Source organism: Meriones unguiculatus, chromosome 1 (genome assembly GCF_030254825.1).
Source record: "Meriones unguiculatus strain TT.TT164.6M chromosome 1, Bangor_MerUng_6.1, whole genome shotgun sequence".
Lineage (NCBI taxonomy): Eukaryota > Metazoa > Chordata > Mammalia > Rodentia > Muridae > Meriones > Meriones unguiculatus.
This window is the reverse complement of record NC_083349.1, coordinates 159,804,085-159,819,886: the sequence shown is the minus strand read 5'-3', so window position 1 is coordinate 159,819,886 and position 15,802 is coordinate 159,804,085. Positions and strand designations below refer to the sequence as shown.

The 15,802-nt window shown below is 49.6% G+C and overlaps 1 protein-coding gene across 15 annotated transcripts in view; it reads right to left on the bottom strand.

Moving 5' to 3' along the window:
• Dnm2 (dynamin 2) overlaps nt 1-15,802 on the bottom strand; it is an 85,874-nt gene that overhangs the window by 44,511 nt on the left and 25,561 nt on the right. For all 15 annotated transcript variants that reach the window (XM_021643792.2, XM_021643794.2, XM_060370509.1 and 12 more), the window contains exons 2-3: nt 9,269-9,342; nt 88-237 (exon numbers count right to left, since the gene is read on the bottom strand). In XM_021643792.2, the coding sequence (XP_021499467.1) occupies nt 88-237; nt 9,269-9,342 (224 nt within the window). The remainder of the gene's footprint in view (nt 1-87; nt 238-9,268; nt 9,343-15,802) is intronic.

Below are 15,802 nucleotides of genomic sequence, written 5' to 3'. Positions count from 1 at the left end.
GCTTTTTTCAGATGCTCGGGAAGTGGAAGGAGCCTACTGGACAGGAAGAGTATACTAGCTTCCCTTGGTCCCCGCCAAGCTACCTACCGTGTGGTGAATAGACCCGGAGGTTGATGGGCACTGGGGAGATGCCTTTGTTGGTTCCTGTGACCCGGTCAGTCTCCGCTTCGATTTCCTGCCGGACTTCATCAAAGTCTGTAAACTTTTTGGACTTGCAGTGCAAAAACTCCGCATATTCTGACACAAGAAAACAGATGTTCAAGGTGAGAAAAAAGAGGGGAGGATATACAAGAACATGCAGTGTGCTAGGCAGGGAAAGAAATGAAGCCACTTGAGGAACACGGCACTCATTCATTTTATTGGGTTTGCTTATATTTTGAGAGAATCTCACTGCGCAGTTCTGGCCCTGAGCTCAGGCATTCGTCTGTCTTTGCTAGGGCTGAAAGTGTGTATGTGTATGCCACCAGGCCTGGCTCACTCTTCTTTGTAAATTCTATTTTTGTGTATAAAGTACTCGTACATACATGCACACACTTGTGTGGTGGCCAGACATCAGCCTCAGATGCCCTTCCTCTATTACTCTCCACATCACTTTCTGAGACAGTATTCTGAATGGGTCTGTCTAGCCTAGACTGGCTGGTCATGAAACTGGAGTGACCCTTACATCTCATCTCCACTGCCCCAGCACTAGGGTTACAAGTGAGCACCCCAACACCTGAACTTTTTTTTTTTTTCAAGACAGGACTTCTCCGTGTAGCCCTGACTGTCCTCAACTTACAGTGTAGACCAGGCTGGCCTCAAACTCGCAGAGATTTGCTTGCCTCTACCTCCCTGAGTTCTAGATTCCAGGTATGTGTTACCATGCCTGGTTTAACACCTGACCTTTTACAAGGGTACTGAGAACCAAACTTAGTCCTTCTACTTGTGACAACCCCCCCTGACAGATTTTTTCTTTTTGATAAAGGGAATTGGTCCCTGGCTGCTCTGGAGCTCAGTATGTGGTCTGGATGCACTGACAGTTGAGATCCCGTTGCCTTAGTGTCCCAAACTGGGAAGAGCGGGGTACTGCAGCAAGCACCTGTAACCCTGGTACTTATAAGGCTGAGGAAGGACAATGGGATAGATGAAGACCAAACTGAGCCACACAGGAGAAGCTGTCTGACAAAAAAACCTGAAAAGACAGCAGGTATCTGGACTGCGGGAATCAGCTGCTAGGCTAGGGTCTAGCTGTTTCAATCTTCAAAGCAAAAGGCTGAGGAGGTGCCAACTCTTGTCTCAAAGGCTGCAAGAACAGCTCCAGTTGACAAGCTGTGAGGCAGCAAGGTCGATGCAGGGAGGAAAAGCCAGGATGAGCACTGGTGGAACATCTGAGGATGAAAACAATCCAAATCACAGGACCACAGCAAAAGCTGCCTCAAAGAAAGGCACAGGGAGCTTGGGATTAGAAGGCCTGGGTGGCTCCACAGTAGAGCTGGCCCAGCAGCTCAGCTGACAGAACCCTCAGCAAACATGCAGGAAGACTGCATAAGGCAGCATAGTGACAAAGGTCCAGATACAGGGATGCGCTGGTGAGGGATTCAGAATTTGAGACCAGCGTGGGCTATGAGACAGGCTATGTCCCCTGTCTCAAAAACAAAACAAAACTAAAAACACCGAAGCATGTTGCTACTGATGACTCAGAAGTTTGTTGTACAAACATGAAGATGGAAATTGGGATTCCATCACCCACATACCCACCAGGCATCCCCACAAATGCCTGTAACCCTTAGCACCAAAGGGCCTGAGGAAGAGATGGCTCACTGGGGCTTGCTGGCTTCCAGCCTAGCAAACAAAACAAGCCCAGCTCGGTGGGGCACACCTTTAATCCCAGCACTCAGGAGGCAGACGGAAGGAGGTTCTCTATGAGTTCAAGGCAGGCCAAGGTTATACTGTCTCAAACAAAACAAATAAACAAAAAATAAGAGCCAGACACCCTGCCTCAAAGAAACAAGTAGAGAGGGTGGACACCCCCGTCCCACCCCTCCCCCACCCCATCCATTTTACAGATATGGAATCTGAGGCCCAGGGAGGACATGGAGTTGACTCAAGCTCAGTAGTGCCAGGACGGTAGGCTAGACCACCTGGCAGGGGTAGTGACTCCCCCACCCAATGACCTCAACAGGCTCAGGTCTTTATCTAGCATGGGTGCTAGCCAGCCAGGAGCAGGGCCAGTGAGGGTGTGGACAGGAGCTTCTGGGACTTCCCCTCAGCCCCCACACACACTATCAGCTGACCCACTGCCCAAGGGCAGCCGTCCTCTGGCTTTCCAGGGGACAAGTGGAAACACTCTTCCTACAGCTGCCACTAAAAATGGCTCAGTTGCCCAGCCCCCACAGAACCTCAGTTCTCTTCCGGATCAGGGCAGTCAGCAAGCAAGAGATGGTGCAGGGTAGGGCAGCAGAGCCAGGGCCAGAGCCGGCCCGGTTCTTCCCCTTCTCCCTCTCCCTGCCTGCCACCCTGTCCAGCTTGGCCTCCTTTACCATCCACATTATGTTCATGGGGCTGGAACCTGGCTGCACAAGCAGCAGTACCAGTGTTTGCTACAGCCCTGGAGGATGCTGGGCCTCAGCTGCAGAACAGACATCCAGACAAATCTGCGAGGACAGGGAGAGTGGCAGCCAGCACCACTGCCATTTGGGGAGCAGAGAGCCCTAGGGTGCAGTGTGGAAAAGGGGTAAGGGGCTCTGTCATCATCTGGTCTCAACACCAGAGACTCCAGGGAGGGCATTCGTATAAGCCACACAACACCTTTGACAGGCCCCAACACATATGCCTGCTTTACATTCCATTGGGGCAGCCCACACCTTCAGAAGCAGTCAGTAGCTAAAGACAGAATCATGAATTAGGGGCCAGCATGGGCTACACAGCAAAGCCTTGCCTTAAAAAGAACCTCTTAAGGCTGAAGACTCAGTCAGTGAAGTGCTTGCCATGCAAGTGTGAGAACCTGCCTTTGATTCACAGAACCCACAAAAGAAGACAGGTGTGTTAGTGCATGCTTGTAACTAGGGCTCACCGGCCAGGCAGGCCACCTTTATCAGCTGGACCTAGGCAGAGAGACACATTGCCCCAAAAGATTCTATTAATGCACATGCTCAAATGCTAAATCAAAGAGTGTGCTGGATGCCTTAAGGCGGAGCTGCTTGCCAGCTGGTCTTCAGTAGCCCAGGCCACGCCTCTAACTCACTGCCAGCTCTGCCCATCTGGGTCCCCATTTTCCCTGGTGACAAATCCAGTTCCTCTGGTCCCTGGGCCAACACTGCAGCATTCTGACAGCCACACATCCACTGGCAGCAGAGTGGATTCTCCCTGGGCCTGCCCTGCATGGTGAACCAGATAGGCTCTCCAGAGGGCCTTCTTAGTGGCTACACAGGCCCCAGTCCAGGGCCTGGTGCACAGCAGGGATAAGGGAAGAAACCAAAGGTGGACCTAGGTCAGCAGTCATTCTGCTAACCCTGGTGGGCCAGCCAGCCTTTTTGCCAGAGTTTCCCAATGGCAACGTCATTGTGTGAAGGGGTCTCTAAATAGCTTCTATTTAGTCACACCTGCCTATAAACGAGCCTGCGTCTATACTTTTCTAGCACCTGCTTCTGCCTCTTAAGCATGTACCTAGGTGTTAGAAGATAGAGGCAGGAGGATCAAGACTTATCTACAGCCTGGCAAAGAGCCAAGAGGTTTGCCTTCCTCAGATCTTTTAGCATTGGCATGCATGCCTGAACACGAATGCCTGGGGGTTCAGACACACATTGGAGACCCCTGGACACACCCAACAACTAAACAGGATCTGTTAACCTGAAGGATTAGCACAGAAGGAAGGCCAGCAGCATAAATTAGGCAGTTAATATCTAGTCTTACACAAACCAACAGGGTTTGTTGGCTCAGTAGTCAAGATTGAGTACTGTTCTCGCTTCTCTCTCTCTCACACACACACACAAATAACAGATCAAAAACAATAGGAATGGGGATCAAACTCAATTTGGTAGAGAACCACATAAATCCTGTGTGGCGGCACAATCCTATAATCCCAGCACTAGGGAGGTAGGAACAGATCAGGAGCTCAAGGTCACCTTCAGCTACTCAGGGAGTTTGAGGCCAGGCTACCTCACACTCTGTCTCAAAAATGAAACAAACAATCCTAAATCATAGGCCACACCTTTAACCCCAGCACTAGGGATGCAGAGGCACATGGATCTCTGTGAGCTCATGGCCAGCCTGGTCTGCAATGTGAGTTCTAGTCAGCCGGGGCACGGAGTGAAACTGTCTTAAAAGACCAAAGATAGATAGATAGGTGCTCCACAACATTTACTTATTATTCCTGTTTAGATTGAGACAAGTAGGGACTGTCTTATCTAAGACACACTGGGACTAAGATGGTTACAACAAGGCAGTCGCTCCAACTAGCCTACAACTTGAGCCACACCTGCTTCAGGCTCACTTTTTTCTTAGACCCAGAAGCACACCAAAGTGTGTTTTTTTCTGCTACTGATGGCTCCCCAGGCCTTGTCTTCCAGACTCTGTTCAGATGGAAGACAAAGGTTTAGAAAAGCGCCTGCCATGGCCAAACAGCCTAGGGGAGGAGGTGCTAGGTAAGAAATGGTGGAGAGCTCCATCCACCTTCTAGTCCTTAGCCCATGCAGACAGAGCACTGATGAGGGACACAAGGCCCCAAGAGGGGTGTCAGGCAAGAACAGAGAGCAAAGTATTTCTGCATCACCTTGTCTCAGTGTATTTGCTGTTCCAGTGGGGAAGAGAGACAGTGAGAATACAGCAACACAGCCAAACATGGTGAGGCACGTCAGTAATCCCAGCACATAGGAGGTGGAGCGAAAAGGATCAGGAGTTCGAGGTTAGCTTCAGATACAAGCAAATTCAAGGCCAGCCTGAACTACATGAGATTTTTGTTTTCTCAAACAAAACTCAAGAAAGCACAGTTTTATCTATCAAGTGAACATGGTGAAGGCCAGAGGTGAAGACACAGGAGCCTGAGGGGCATCGAGGAGCCGTGGTTGTCTCTGAGGAACAGGAGGGGCTGGGCTCTGGTAGGGACTGGCCATGTCCTGCCATCTCTCTTTGGCCCAGTAATCACAGACCAAGCAAGGTCAAGGTGAAGAATGGAGATGGGAGGGAAAACCCCACGCCCAGAGTTTAGCAGGGTGATTCTCAGGGAGGGCAGGGTTCATCCATGGGCCACTAGGCTTCCTGGTGCCTGCGGTCTTGGGTAATTTTTAACAGCACCAGCACTATTTATGTTCAGCAGACCAGCCTGAACAAGAAGCCACAAGGCCCTTGGGTGTCTGAGGTACTAAAGGGGAGGACCTGGCCGGACTCAAAAGCAACATCTTTACACTCCTGAAGCTGGGAGGAACAGACAGTACAGAAGTATGGAAAGACAGTTGTCTGCCCAAGTCCTGGCTCTGCACCTTGGGTCCCAACCTTCAGTATAAGGAACCTGTAATCTGAAGGGCTCAGCCACACCTCTCCGGCCTCTCCACCTCCACTCACAGCTCTGCATACATTACTGTTATGACCTAGAACATGCTCCCAAGGTCCTGGCTCCAGGGTAGATGTGAAGCCTGATTCCATCTCAAACAGTCCATGTAATTCTCTACATCAGGTGAATGTGGTGAATGCATGTCTGTAGCATCTATCAGACCAGGAGTGGGGAAATGTGGCAGCCTGGTACCAACACAGCAAATGCACCTTACGAAAACACAAAGGACAATGTCCCAGCAAGGCCTTGCATAGTATGGGCATTTGCCTAAAAGAAAAGAGACTGGCAATGCACCATTAGGGGCATTCAAGCTTAGGGGACACAGAACAGAACATTCCTGACAGACACACACTCAGCCCAAAAAGATCCAGTTAAGTTCCTATCTCTGCCCCAAGCATCCATGCCTCCTCCCATGTCATGTGACTCACTTCGACACTAGTCTAAGATCCCTTCTTACCACAACTACACAGGTCTCATCATATCCCTCAGATTAGCTCCAATAAAGATCTAAGGAGTAGGCCTCCTTTGTAGCCTCAGGCAAGAGATGGGGAAGTTTGGGCTCCCTCCAAAAGAGAGAAAGGTCTGGAACTGATTTGAACTTTTATGTAGGTCAGCTCTGGGCAGGCATCCCCAACTCAATGGTTCCTCTCATGGACTTCTCCCCAACTCTACCCAGACAATCTCAGGCTTCCAGTAGACTTTGGCAGCCCAGGAATCTCCACAAATACCACGTTTGCTAGGTTAACAGAACCCCCTATTCCCTGCACATGCCAGCCAGGCCTTGGGCTGTGCTGTTCCAGGTACTGGGAGGCTGCAAATGGAGGATAAAAAGTTCAAAGCCAGGCAAGTGAGGTGGTGCACACCTGTAATCCCAGCGCTCTGGGAGGCAGAAGCAAGAAGATCTCTCTGAGTTCAAGGCCAGCCTCGAACAAAGTTAGTCCAGGACAGCCAGGACTACACAGAGAAACCCTGTCACAAAACAAACAAAACAACAAAAAAAGTTCAAGGCCTACCTGAAATACAATGAGTTCAAAACCTGTCCATCCTACAAAGTGAGACTCTTGTTTCAAAAGAAGAAGTTAAAAAAAAAAAATGCAGTTGAGGAATTGGGGTTATAGCTCAATAGAGTGCTCACCTAGTTTGCATAAGGTCCTGGGTTCCATCCCCAATACTCCATACACCAGGCAGGATGGTGCATACTTATAATCCCACCACTAGGCAGGCAGGAAGCCAGGAGCTCAAAATCATTACCAGATACAAGGAGACCTGCCTGAGCTAACAATTATAGACAGACAGACAGATATACAACTTAGCCGGCTAAGGATGCAGCTCATAGCACTTGCCAAGCACATGCAAAGCCTGAGGAGCATGGAACTTGGAAAATGTAAAGTAGCAGTTTCCAAGGTCAGTTTCTGAGAGAGGCCCTACTTGAACTTTCCCCTCTTCCCCCAGCATCTTTTCACTGGGAGCACAGGGTAGAATTCAGCCTCTGGACCAGCTTTCGATAAAATTTAAGTACTCGGTGGACCACTGCTTGTGGCAATCTCCATGACAAAAGCAGTGGCCTTCCAAAGTAGGGGTCAGTTGATCTGCTGTCCTAACAAACTGTCCCCTGACAATCTGGCAACAGCAAGCATAAAACCACAGTAAATGGGCCAGAGAGCTAACTGAGCAGGTTAGCCACTTGCCACCAATTTTGACGACCTTAGCTAGGTCTCAGGGACCCAAATGGTAGGAGAGGACTGACTCATGCAAAGTTGTTTTCTGACCTCCACACACACACAAATTAAAAAAAAAAAAAAAATAGGGCTAGAGAGATAAATCAACAGCTAAGAACATACACTGCTCTTACAGGACCCTAGCTTGGTTCCTAAGACCCAGGTAGGGTTGCTCAGGAGCACCTGAACTCCAGGAGATATGGTAGCTTCAGATCTCTGTTTGCACCTTTAGGAAAATATACACACCCACACACAGACACATGCATACACATAATTTAACAAATAAAATAAGAGGCTGGGGACATGGTTCACAGGTTAAGAGCACTGGGTTCGGTTCCCAGCATCCATAGAGTAGCTCACAGAGCCTATATCTCCTGTTCCAGGGATCTGGTGCCCTCTTCTGACTTCCACAGGGACCAGGCACACACATGGTGAGCAAAATATTATACATGTAAGCAAAACATTATACAATTAAAAACAAAAACATACTTTTTAAAAAATAAAACTACAATAAAGTCAAGAATGGTGGCTCACTTAGCACTGTCATCCTAGCACTCAGGTCCAAGAGACCTGGAGGCCAGCCTGGGTACCAGCTGTCCACCCAGGCTACCAACCCTGCAGGTATACAGCTAGTGCTGCTCATTAAAGGTTGGCACACGACTAACTAGTGTTCCCATTCTCTTCACTTTGCAGGCAGGGTGTCCACAAAGAGAACCTGGGCAGGCTTTCCTTCCTTCCCTGCTCACCCGGGCAGGCTTTCCCAGGGCAGCCAAGGACCAGCAGCAGCAACACTGCTGGGTGTTATCTCATGAAATAGTGCAAAATAAGCCAGGCGGCGGTGGTAATGGTGGCAGCTCACACCCTTAATCCTAACACTCAAGAGGCAGAGGCAGGTGGATCTATGAGTTTGAGGCCAGCCTGGTCTACAGAGCAAGTTCCAGGACAACCAGAGCTACACAGAGAAACCCTATCTCGAAAAACCAAAAAGGAAAAAAAAAAGTTGCAAAAATAGGGATTCCTAAGGTGATGTGGAGGCCCTTTAAAGCAATGAGAGCAAACACAGGAATAGGTGCCAGGGGCCTTTCCCAGAAAGGAATCAGTGTAGCTGATTGGAAGCCTGATCCCAAAAGGCAGCAGCCCATCCTACGGTCTATCAGGAGGGAAAACCCACAGGGCATGGTGTACCAACCACCAGGTTTCACTGATGGAAAAATAGCCTCTCCTCCGAGCTAGACTGATGGAAAAATTGCAGGGCCTTGGAAGGCAGGGTGTTAAGTCACGTTGCACTGGTTGAGGATCCTAAGTCAGTGGCCCACTAGAAATGTAGGTAACCTGGCTACACTCCAGTTTTCCCATCTGTAAATTCAGTTATAGGGCATACTAGGAGGTAACTGGCAGCATAAGAATATGGCCTGGGCTGCAAATACCAGGCACAGTGGTTCTGGTCTGTAACTGTACAGAAAGCAGAAGGAAGTAATTTTGGTTGACACAAAGACCTCTTTAAAAAAAAAAAAAAAAAAAAGGATTCAGAAAGTAACTATGGGCACCTGGAAGCCTGGTCCTGCTTGGGCACTCAGAGCTGCAGAAGGTGTTCACCGAGCAGTTTCTTAGCTTCCCTGTACATGTGGGACCTAAGACTCAAACCCAGTCAATCCAAGAGCTCTGATTCCTACATCCTCATCGTACCAAGTCCATGTGGCATCCACATAGTACATGTTTGTTGCTCTTGTTTAGAGACGGGGTCATGGGTTTCCCAGGATAGTCCTGAACTCTATGTAGCACAGGATATCCTGGAGCTTCTGATCCTTCTACCTCTACCTCCCTGGTGCTGGGATTACAAGTGTGCATTACCATTCTAGGTTCAGACTATGGGGGTGGGGGATACGGTGGAACCAGGGCTTCCCACATGCTAGGCAAACTGCAAACTATCTTGCCTTTGCACCCCTTTACTAGCTATCTATTCATTTAAAATTTATTTTTACTTTCTCTTGTCTTTTGTTTTTGAAATCTCTATTTCTCATACCTGTTTTGGAAAAGATGAGCTGCAGAATGAGAGGCCTCCGGGTGACAATTCCTGATCCACGTGGAAGGAAGTCCCTGGGAGAAGAGAAAGCAGCAGAGGTGACTCACAGTCCTGCTCGTGAGGCAGGAAGTGTGACCCCAGGCAATGAGCAACTGTTTCTGGCAAGCTTCAGCAAACCCAACCCCAGCTGGGTCCCTGGGGAACCCTCAAGCTACGGAGGGTCTGCAGATCCTAGGTCTGAGGAGACCTAACTAGAGCAGAGGACACAGAGCTGTGTGCATATTGTTCTGCAGCTCTAGCACTTCCACTGGGCCCTCCTTGTATTATAGTCAGACAATCTCATCCATGGTGAGAGGCACAGGCAAGACTGGGAAGGATCAGGTTTGTGGTGGTTTGAATAGGTTTAACCCCTACAGACTCCTACAGACTCAAGGGTTTAAATGGAGTGGCACTATCTGGAAGTGTGGCCTAGTTGGAGTGGGTGTGGTCTAGTTGGAGTGGGTGTGGCCTTGCTGGAGAAGTGTGGTGCCACTCACTGTACAGGTAAGCTTTGAGGTCTCCTAGTAGGGCTCATGCTCTGTCCAGTGTGGAAGAGCCTCCTCCTAGCAACCTGCAAGACAGTCCCCTTCTGCTGTCTTCTGATCAAGATGTAGAACTCCTCCGGCACCATGTCTGCTGGCATGCTGCATGCTTCCCACCATGCTAACAATGGACTAAATCTCTGAAACTGTAAGCCAGCTCCAATTAAATGTTTCCCTTTGTAAGAGTTGCCTTGGTCTAGTGCCTCTTCACAGCAATGCAAGCCCTAACTAAGACAAAGTTCAAGGCCAGACTGAGCTAAAACAGAAAAACAACAGTCACCCCAGTACTCAAAAAGCTGAGGCAGGACAGACAGGACTACATAACAAGATACTGTCTCAAAATAAAACAAGGGCTAAGGGTGTGGCTCTGTTGATAGAGTGCTTACCTAGTATGCTAAGGCACTGGGCTGGACTCCCAGCACTGAAGAAAATGGGCATAGTGACTAATGCCCGTACCAGCACACAGGGAGGCTAAGGAATCCTGAGTTAGGTCAGCAGCAGCATTGTTACATGGCTGGCCCATAGTTATATTTCTGTGTGGTCTGCCTACTTTGGTGTAGAAATGAGTACAGTTGCCGGGTGGTGGTGGCACACACCTTTAATCCCAGCACTTGGAGGCATAGGCAGGTGGATATATGTGAGTTTGGGGTCAGTCAGGTCTACAGAGTAGGGCTATACAGAGAAACACTGTCTAAAAAAAAAAAAGGAAAGGAAGGAAGGAAGGAAGGAGGGAGGGAAGAGGGAAGAAGGGAGGGGAGGAAGGAAGGAAGGAAACACAGCTGTTCTGGAAACCCCATGCACATTTTCTCAGACATATGGCCCAAGCTACAAGCTGGCACATAGATGGACTTGAATCTCAACAGGCAAAGCTGGTCTTTTGTGATAGGGATCAGGGCAGAGAGAAGCTTTTTCTTGGAGCAGGCAGGAAGACACATGACACATGAAACTTTCTAGGGAAGCAAAAATCAGCTCAGTGCTGATCTGTCCAGTGATTAGCAGTGTTTTGTTTTATTTTTTTTTTTAAGTTATCAGAACAATCAGGATATGTATTTAAGATGTATGCTTAACTATATCTCTGGGGAAAGGTCACCAGCAGGGCACTGGAGGCATGAGGATCGTAAGTTCATGACCAGCCTCAGCTATATGGAGAGCTCAAGGCTAGCCTGGGGTACATGAGCCCCTCTGGAAAAAGAAAAAGACTCCAATCTAAAGAACAGGCAGCTGATTCTGGATGACAGCGCACTTGCATAAAGTGTGGAAAGCCCCAGGTTCAAGCCTTTACACAACACAGGAAGACCTCGAGCTGAGTGCCTTCTAGCTGAGAACTGGGGGGGGGGGGGGGGAGGAATGCAACGCAGCAGCAGGAGAATCAGAATGTTGCAACACGGGGGCTAGGTAAGCCTGAGTCAATTAGGGCTACAGCACAGCACAGGCCTAGCATGGGCAGCTAATGGCCCCATCCCCAGCACGGCAACAGAGGGATTTAAAAGATTTAAAGACAGGAGAGGGGGTGAAGGCGATTGCCAGCAAGGCTCATGACTGAGCTTAACACCAGGACCGACATGGTGGAAAGGGAGAGCCAACGCACACGTGGTTCTCTGACCTCCACACATGCACCACGACATGCACAGGAGCACACACAATAAACAAAATGTAACCTGTTAAGTGTTTCAAAGAGGAAGTTAAACAAAAGCTTCACACTCAGTAAGAGGTGGTAGTCAAGGCTGACAGCCATACAGAGGCTCGGACAGCCAGACACATAAAAGAAAAAGAGCCGTTTTTTCTTCTCAAGGAACTTCCTCCTGGGCAGGCCAAGTAAGAAGTGTTTGTTTTGATGTTAAAGAAAACACAAATGAACTACAATAGAGCCTGTGGAGCCAAGCACCATTGGGAGGGGTCACTGCCTGTCCTCAAACATTGCTGACTATGTCACAGGGTGCCTATTCCAAAGGGACTTTGTAAAAATAGTTATGGTCAGTGTGTTCAAGGCCATACCTAGCCTAGGGAGTTATGGACAAGCCTGAGCTATCTAAGACCCTGTCTCAAAAGTCCTGAACGAAATCAATTCATTAATCTAGTCAACTTCATCCACAGACATTGTAGAGCAGTCACTATGTGTGACAAGTGAGAAGCAGAGCACTTTGCATGGATTCACCAATCTAACAGCAATGAGATCCTGCCAGAAGGTTCAGTTGCCTTCATCTCACAGAACTGAGCTGCAGAGACTGAGCCCTGCCCAAGGCTGCAATGTACCAGCAAAGGCAGCAACTTAGGCTGAAACTGCAGACTGTGACCACCAGGCCCCAGAATCTCAGCTCCTACTCTACAATGCAGCCTCTCAGTGGGGGACTCTGTCACTGAACCACTACTCCCACCTCTAGGACCAGTAGCTAGTAGTATGTGTTGCAGTGACTTTACAGTGAGTGCATCTGAGGTGACACACACCCGAGGACAATGGTGATGCCTCAGACATCACCAGTCTCTGTCCCAGACAAGGGACACAGAGAGTTTCAAATGGTGACGGCCAGGATGCCCAACAGGGAGGGCAACAAAGAAGGCAGATACAAGGAGGAAAACGCTGCACAGGAGACCACCAGTCACATCACAGGCAGACTGGGAGCCTGCAGCCCAGAAATGATGCAGGGCTGCTTCCTCCAGCTCTGGAACTGAGTGCTCAGCCCCTATGGTGCTCCACGTAAATCTCGTAGGGGTTTTTGGTGTAGAAAGATCTGGTCAAGAGGATTTCCATTATGCCAATGAAATGGATAAGGAAGTAAAGGCATTTGCTGCCTAACCTGAAGACCTGAGTTCTACTTCTGTGTTTCACCCGGTGGAAGGACAAAACTACTCTAGAAAGCAGCTGTCCTCTCACCCCCATTTTCATGCCATGCCTAGTACACAGCCCCCACACTAAATAAACTATAAGTAAATAAGTAAACAAATAAACAAATATGCTTTAGGTCCTCCCCTTTTTTAAGAGAGTGAGAGAGTGAATGAGTGAGTCTGAAGCTGAGAATGGAGCATGCCTTTAATCCCAGCATTTGGGAAGGGAGGCAGAGGCAGGCAAATCTTTGAGAGTTTGAGGCCAGCCTGGTCAATGAAGTGAGTTCCAGGACAGCCAGGGCTACAGAGACCCTGTCTCGAAAACCAAGGGGGAGAAAAAGTGTCTGGAGTTGGAGGCTCAGTGGTTAGGAGCACTGGCTGCTCTTTCAGAAGACGCAGGTTCAGTTCCTAGCCTCTCTATGGTGGCTCACAGCCAACTCTAACTCAGGGGCTCCACTACCCTGTTCAGGTCTCAAGCAGGCACATTGGTAGTTTGTACACAGAGAGGTATGCAGGCAAAACACTCGTACACATAAAAATACTGTATTTTAAGAGTGCTTCCTGGGCAGAGCAGCAGAGCAAACACTCTGGCCTCCTCAGCAGCTTTCCTACAAATGCCAACTGTCCTTAGCTGGCAATGGAGATGGCCTCCAGTGACATCTAGTTCTTCCTTCCTGGCCACCTGCCTCCCACAGGCATGAGGACCTTTCTCTGCTGTTGCTATGACAGACACCCTAACTTAGACAGTTCTGTGCTGTGTGACTTGGTCTGCTTCTCTCACCCTCAAGTCTGGGTTTCCTGGTTAGTAAAACTCTGCCAACTGTGGGGGATGGCAACAAATCTGTGGGGCATGGGGAGGACTCCGGCTCAAAGACACCCATACCTCCATACATAAGCACAGGATCAGTTAGCCAGGCCAGGGTCCACTCTTCTGTGTCTCCAGGCCTGGGACAAGGATAACACACGGTAGATGCTCAATTGTAAAGTGCTACATCATTTTTCACTCCCAGACAGAGCTGCCCACCTTGTTTCCTTCCTTTGTTTTCTCTTTTGGCACAGGGACTCATGTAGCCAAGGCTGACCTCAAACTCTATGTAGCAGAGGATGATCTTGAACTCCTCCTGATCTTCCTTCCTGTTTCTACCTCCCGAGGATTACAGGTGTGCACCACCACGCCTGGTTTATGTGGTGCTGATGGACCCCAAGGCCTTATGGTTGCTGGGCCAGCACTTTCTGGACACACACACTTCTAAACACAGACCTCCAGAAAGCCCCCTCTAAAAGTCTTGTACAGCTGGACCAATCCAGTCCAGGTCTCCACACTATCTAGGTGCCCAGTGGCCCTCCCAACACTTGAACTTCCCAGAGGTTGTTCCTTCTGCCAGGAAACCCTTCCTTAAGGAAGTGCTCACCTAGCAATGGTCAAAGGCTTTTATCTTGAACCTCTCCTCTCTTCCTGACTGCACAACCCCTTCCCCACTTTTGCCAGCTCAACCCAGATGGGAAGACGAAAGTTGTTCCTCTCACAGACCAGAGCCTCTGCACTTGGTCAGGTCAGCAGCTTCAACAGAAGCCTTACAAACAGCAGCCATAAGTCAATGTGTGTTGAGGAGACAGAGGCACCTGGGCCCTTGGGACAAATGTCTCTCTGGACAGTGGCTCCGTTCCTTATGGCACAGGACATTCCCTGTCCACAGGACTAGTAACAGGGACCCTGTGAACAGCTTCTCCTTCTTGGAACCTTCAGGCTCCCTGGAAGAGGAAAAGGCTCCTGGGAGGGGACAGGGAAGATGTAGCACTGGCTGATCCAAAAGCCAGGTTTGTTTACTTTTCTCTGTACAGCTTCACCATGAGAGTGAAGAAGGTAGGGACAGCTATGTGAGCAACAACTGGAGACTGGGTCTCCAGGCCTTCTAGGGGCTGGAAACCAAACACAAGACGGAAGGATGAGTCAGACAGTTACCATCACTTAAGTAACCTGTGTTCTGGCAGGATGTAGGTAAAGGTCCTGGGTGGAGAACCCTCCACATCATTCCCAAGACCTCAGAGCCTAAAGCTGCTAGATTAGAGGTCATACAAGATCAGCTCCACCTTCTATCCCTCAGCAAGCTGATTAGGGCCTCTGAAGGTGGTAGGGGGTGTGCTCTGCACAATCTGCTCCTGTCAACCCCCATCCCTCCCTGACCACACAGACCTCCATGTTCCATCACAGGCCAGGCCCACTTCTACATGCTCCACTGGCCTGCAGCACCCCCAGATCTATCTGACTGATGATTCCCACCTAAGCTGCTTCCTGCCTACCTCTCTATCTGTCCCCACTACGCTTCCACAACAGCAGCAGCTACACCAAGGCAGGGTTCTATGCTGGACCAGGACGTAGCTCTCTCCCCAATCTCCCCAACCCAGACTACCAAACCAGAATTGGGTACTCAACAGTACTACATCGGGGTGGAATGAAGGACAGACTTGACCATTTCAAAGAGAGAAGACTGGAGCTCAGGTGAAGGTGGAGGCGGAGGCAACCAGGCACCTGCTTGGCCTTGTGAGCTCAGGCCTGGTGCTTACCTCCAAGTTTCCGCCCAGCAGTCCCTCCCTAGGCAGGAATCCAACAGGACCCAGTTCTGTCCCGCCCTTGGCACTCCATACTAGTGTCACCTGCTCATGGTCACATCTGAGGAGCAACTTGGGTGGGGAGCAAGAGCAGGAAATAGCCTCGGTGACTTGGTGGCTGTTGCTCTGAGCCCAGATGTAATCCAGACCTTGGATTACTTCTAGAACCCTCCTGGACAATCTGATGAGTTGGGCCATCTCTTGCTGCCTCCACTTCCTCTTTGGTTAAGTGGGCACAATGACAATGACACCTGCCCCAGAAGGGAGTTTGGGTTACAGAGAGCTTACGACAGTACCCCAAAATTCAGCATTCTTGGGGCTAGGGAGAGGGCTTGGTCATTAAAGTGTCCACCACACAACCTTAAGGACGCAAGTGTGGATCCCAGCACCCACACAAAGCCATCTGCAATCCCAACACTTGAGAGGTTGGGAGAGAAACATCCCTGGGCTCACAGGGTTCACTGGCCAAACAGCCCAGCCTGAACTGATAAACTCCAAGCTCAGTAAAAGACCCTAGTCT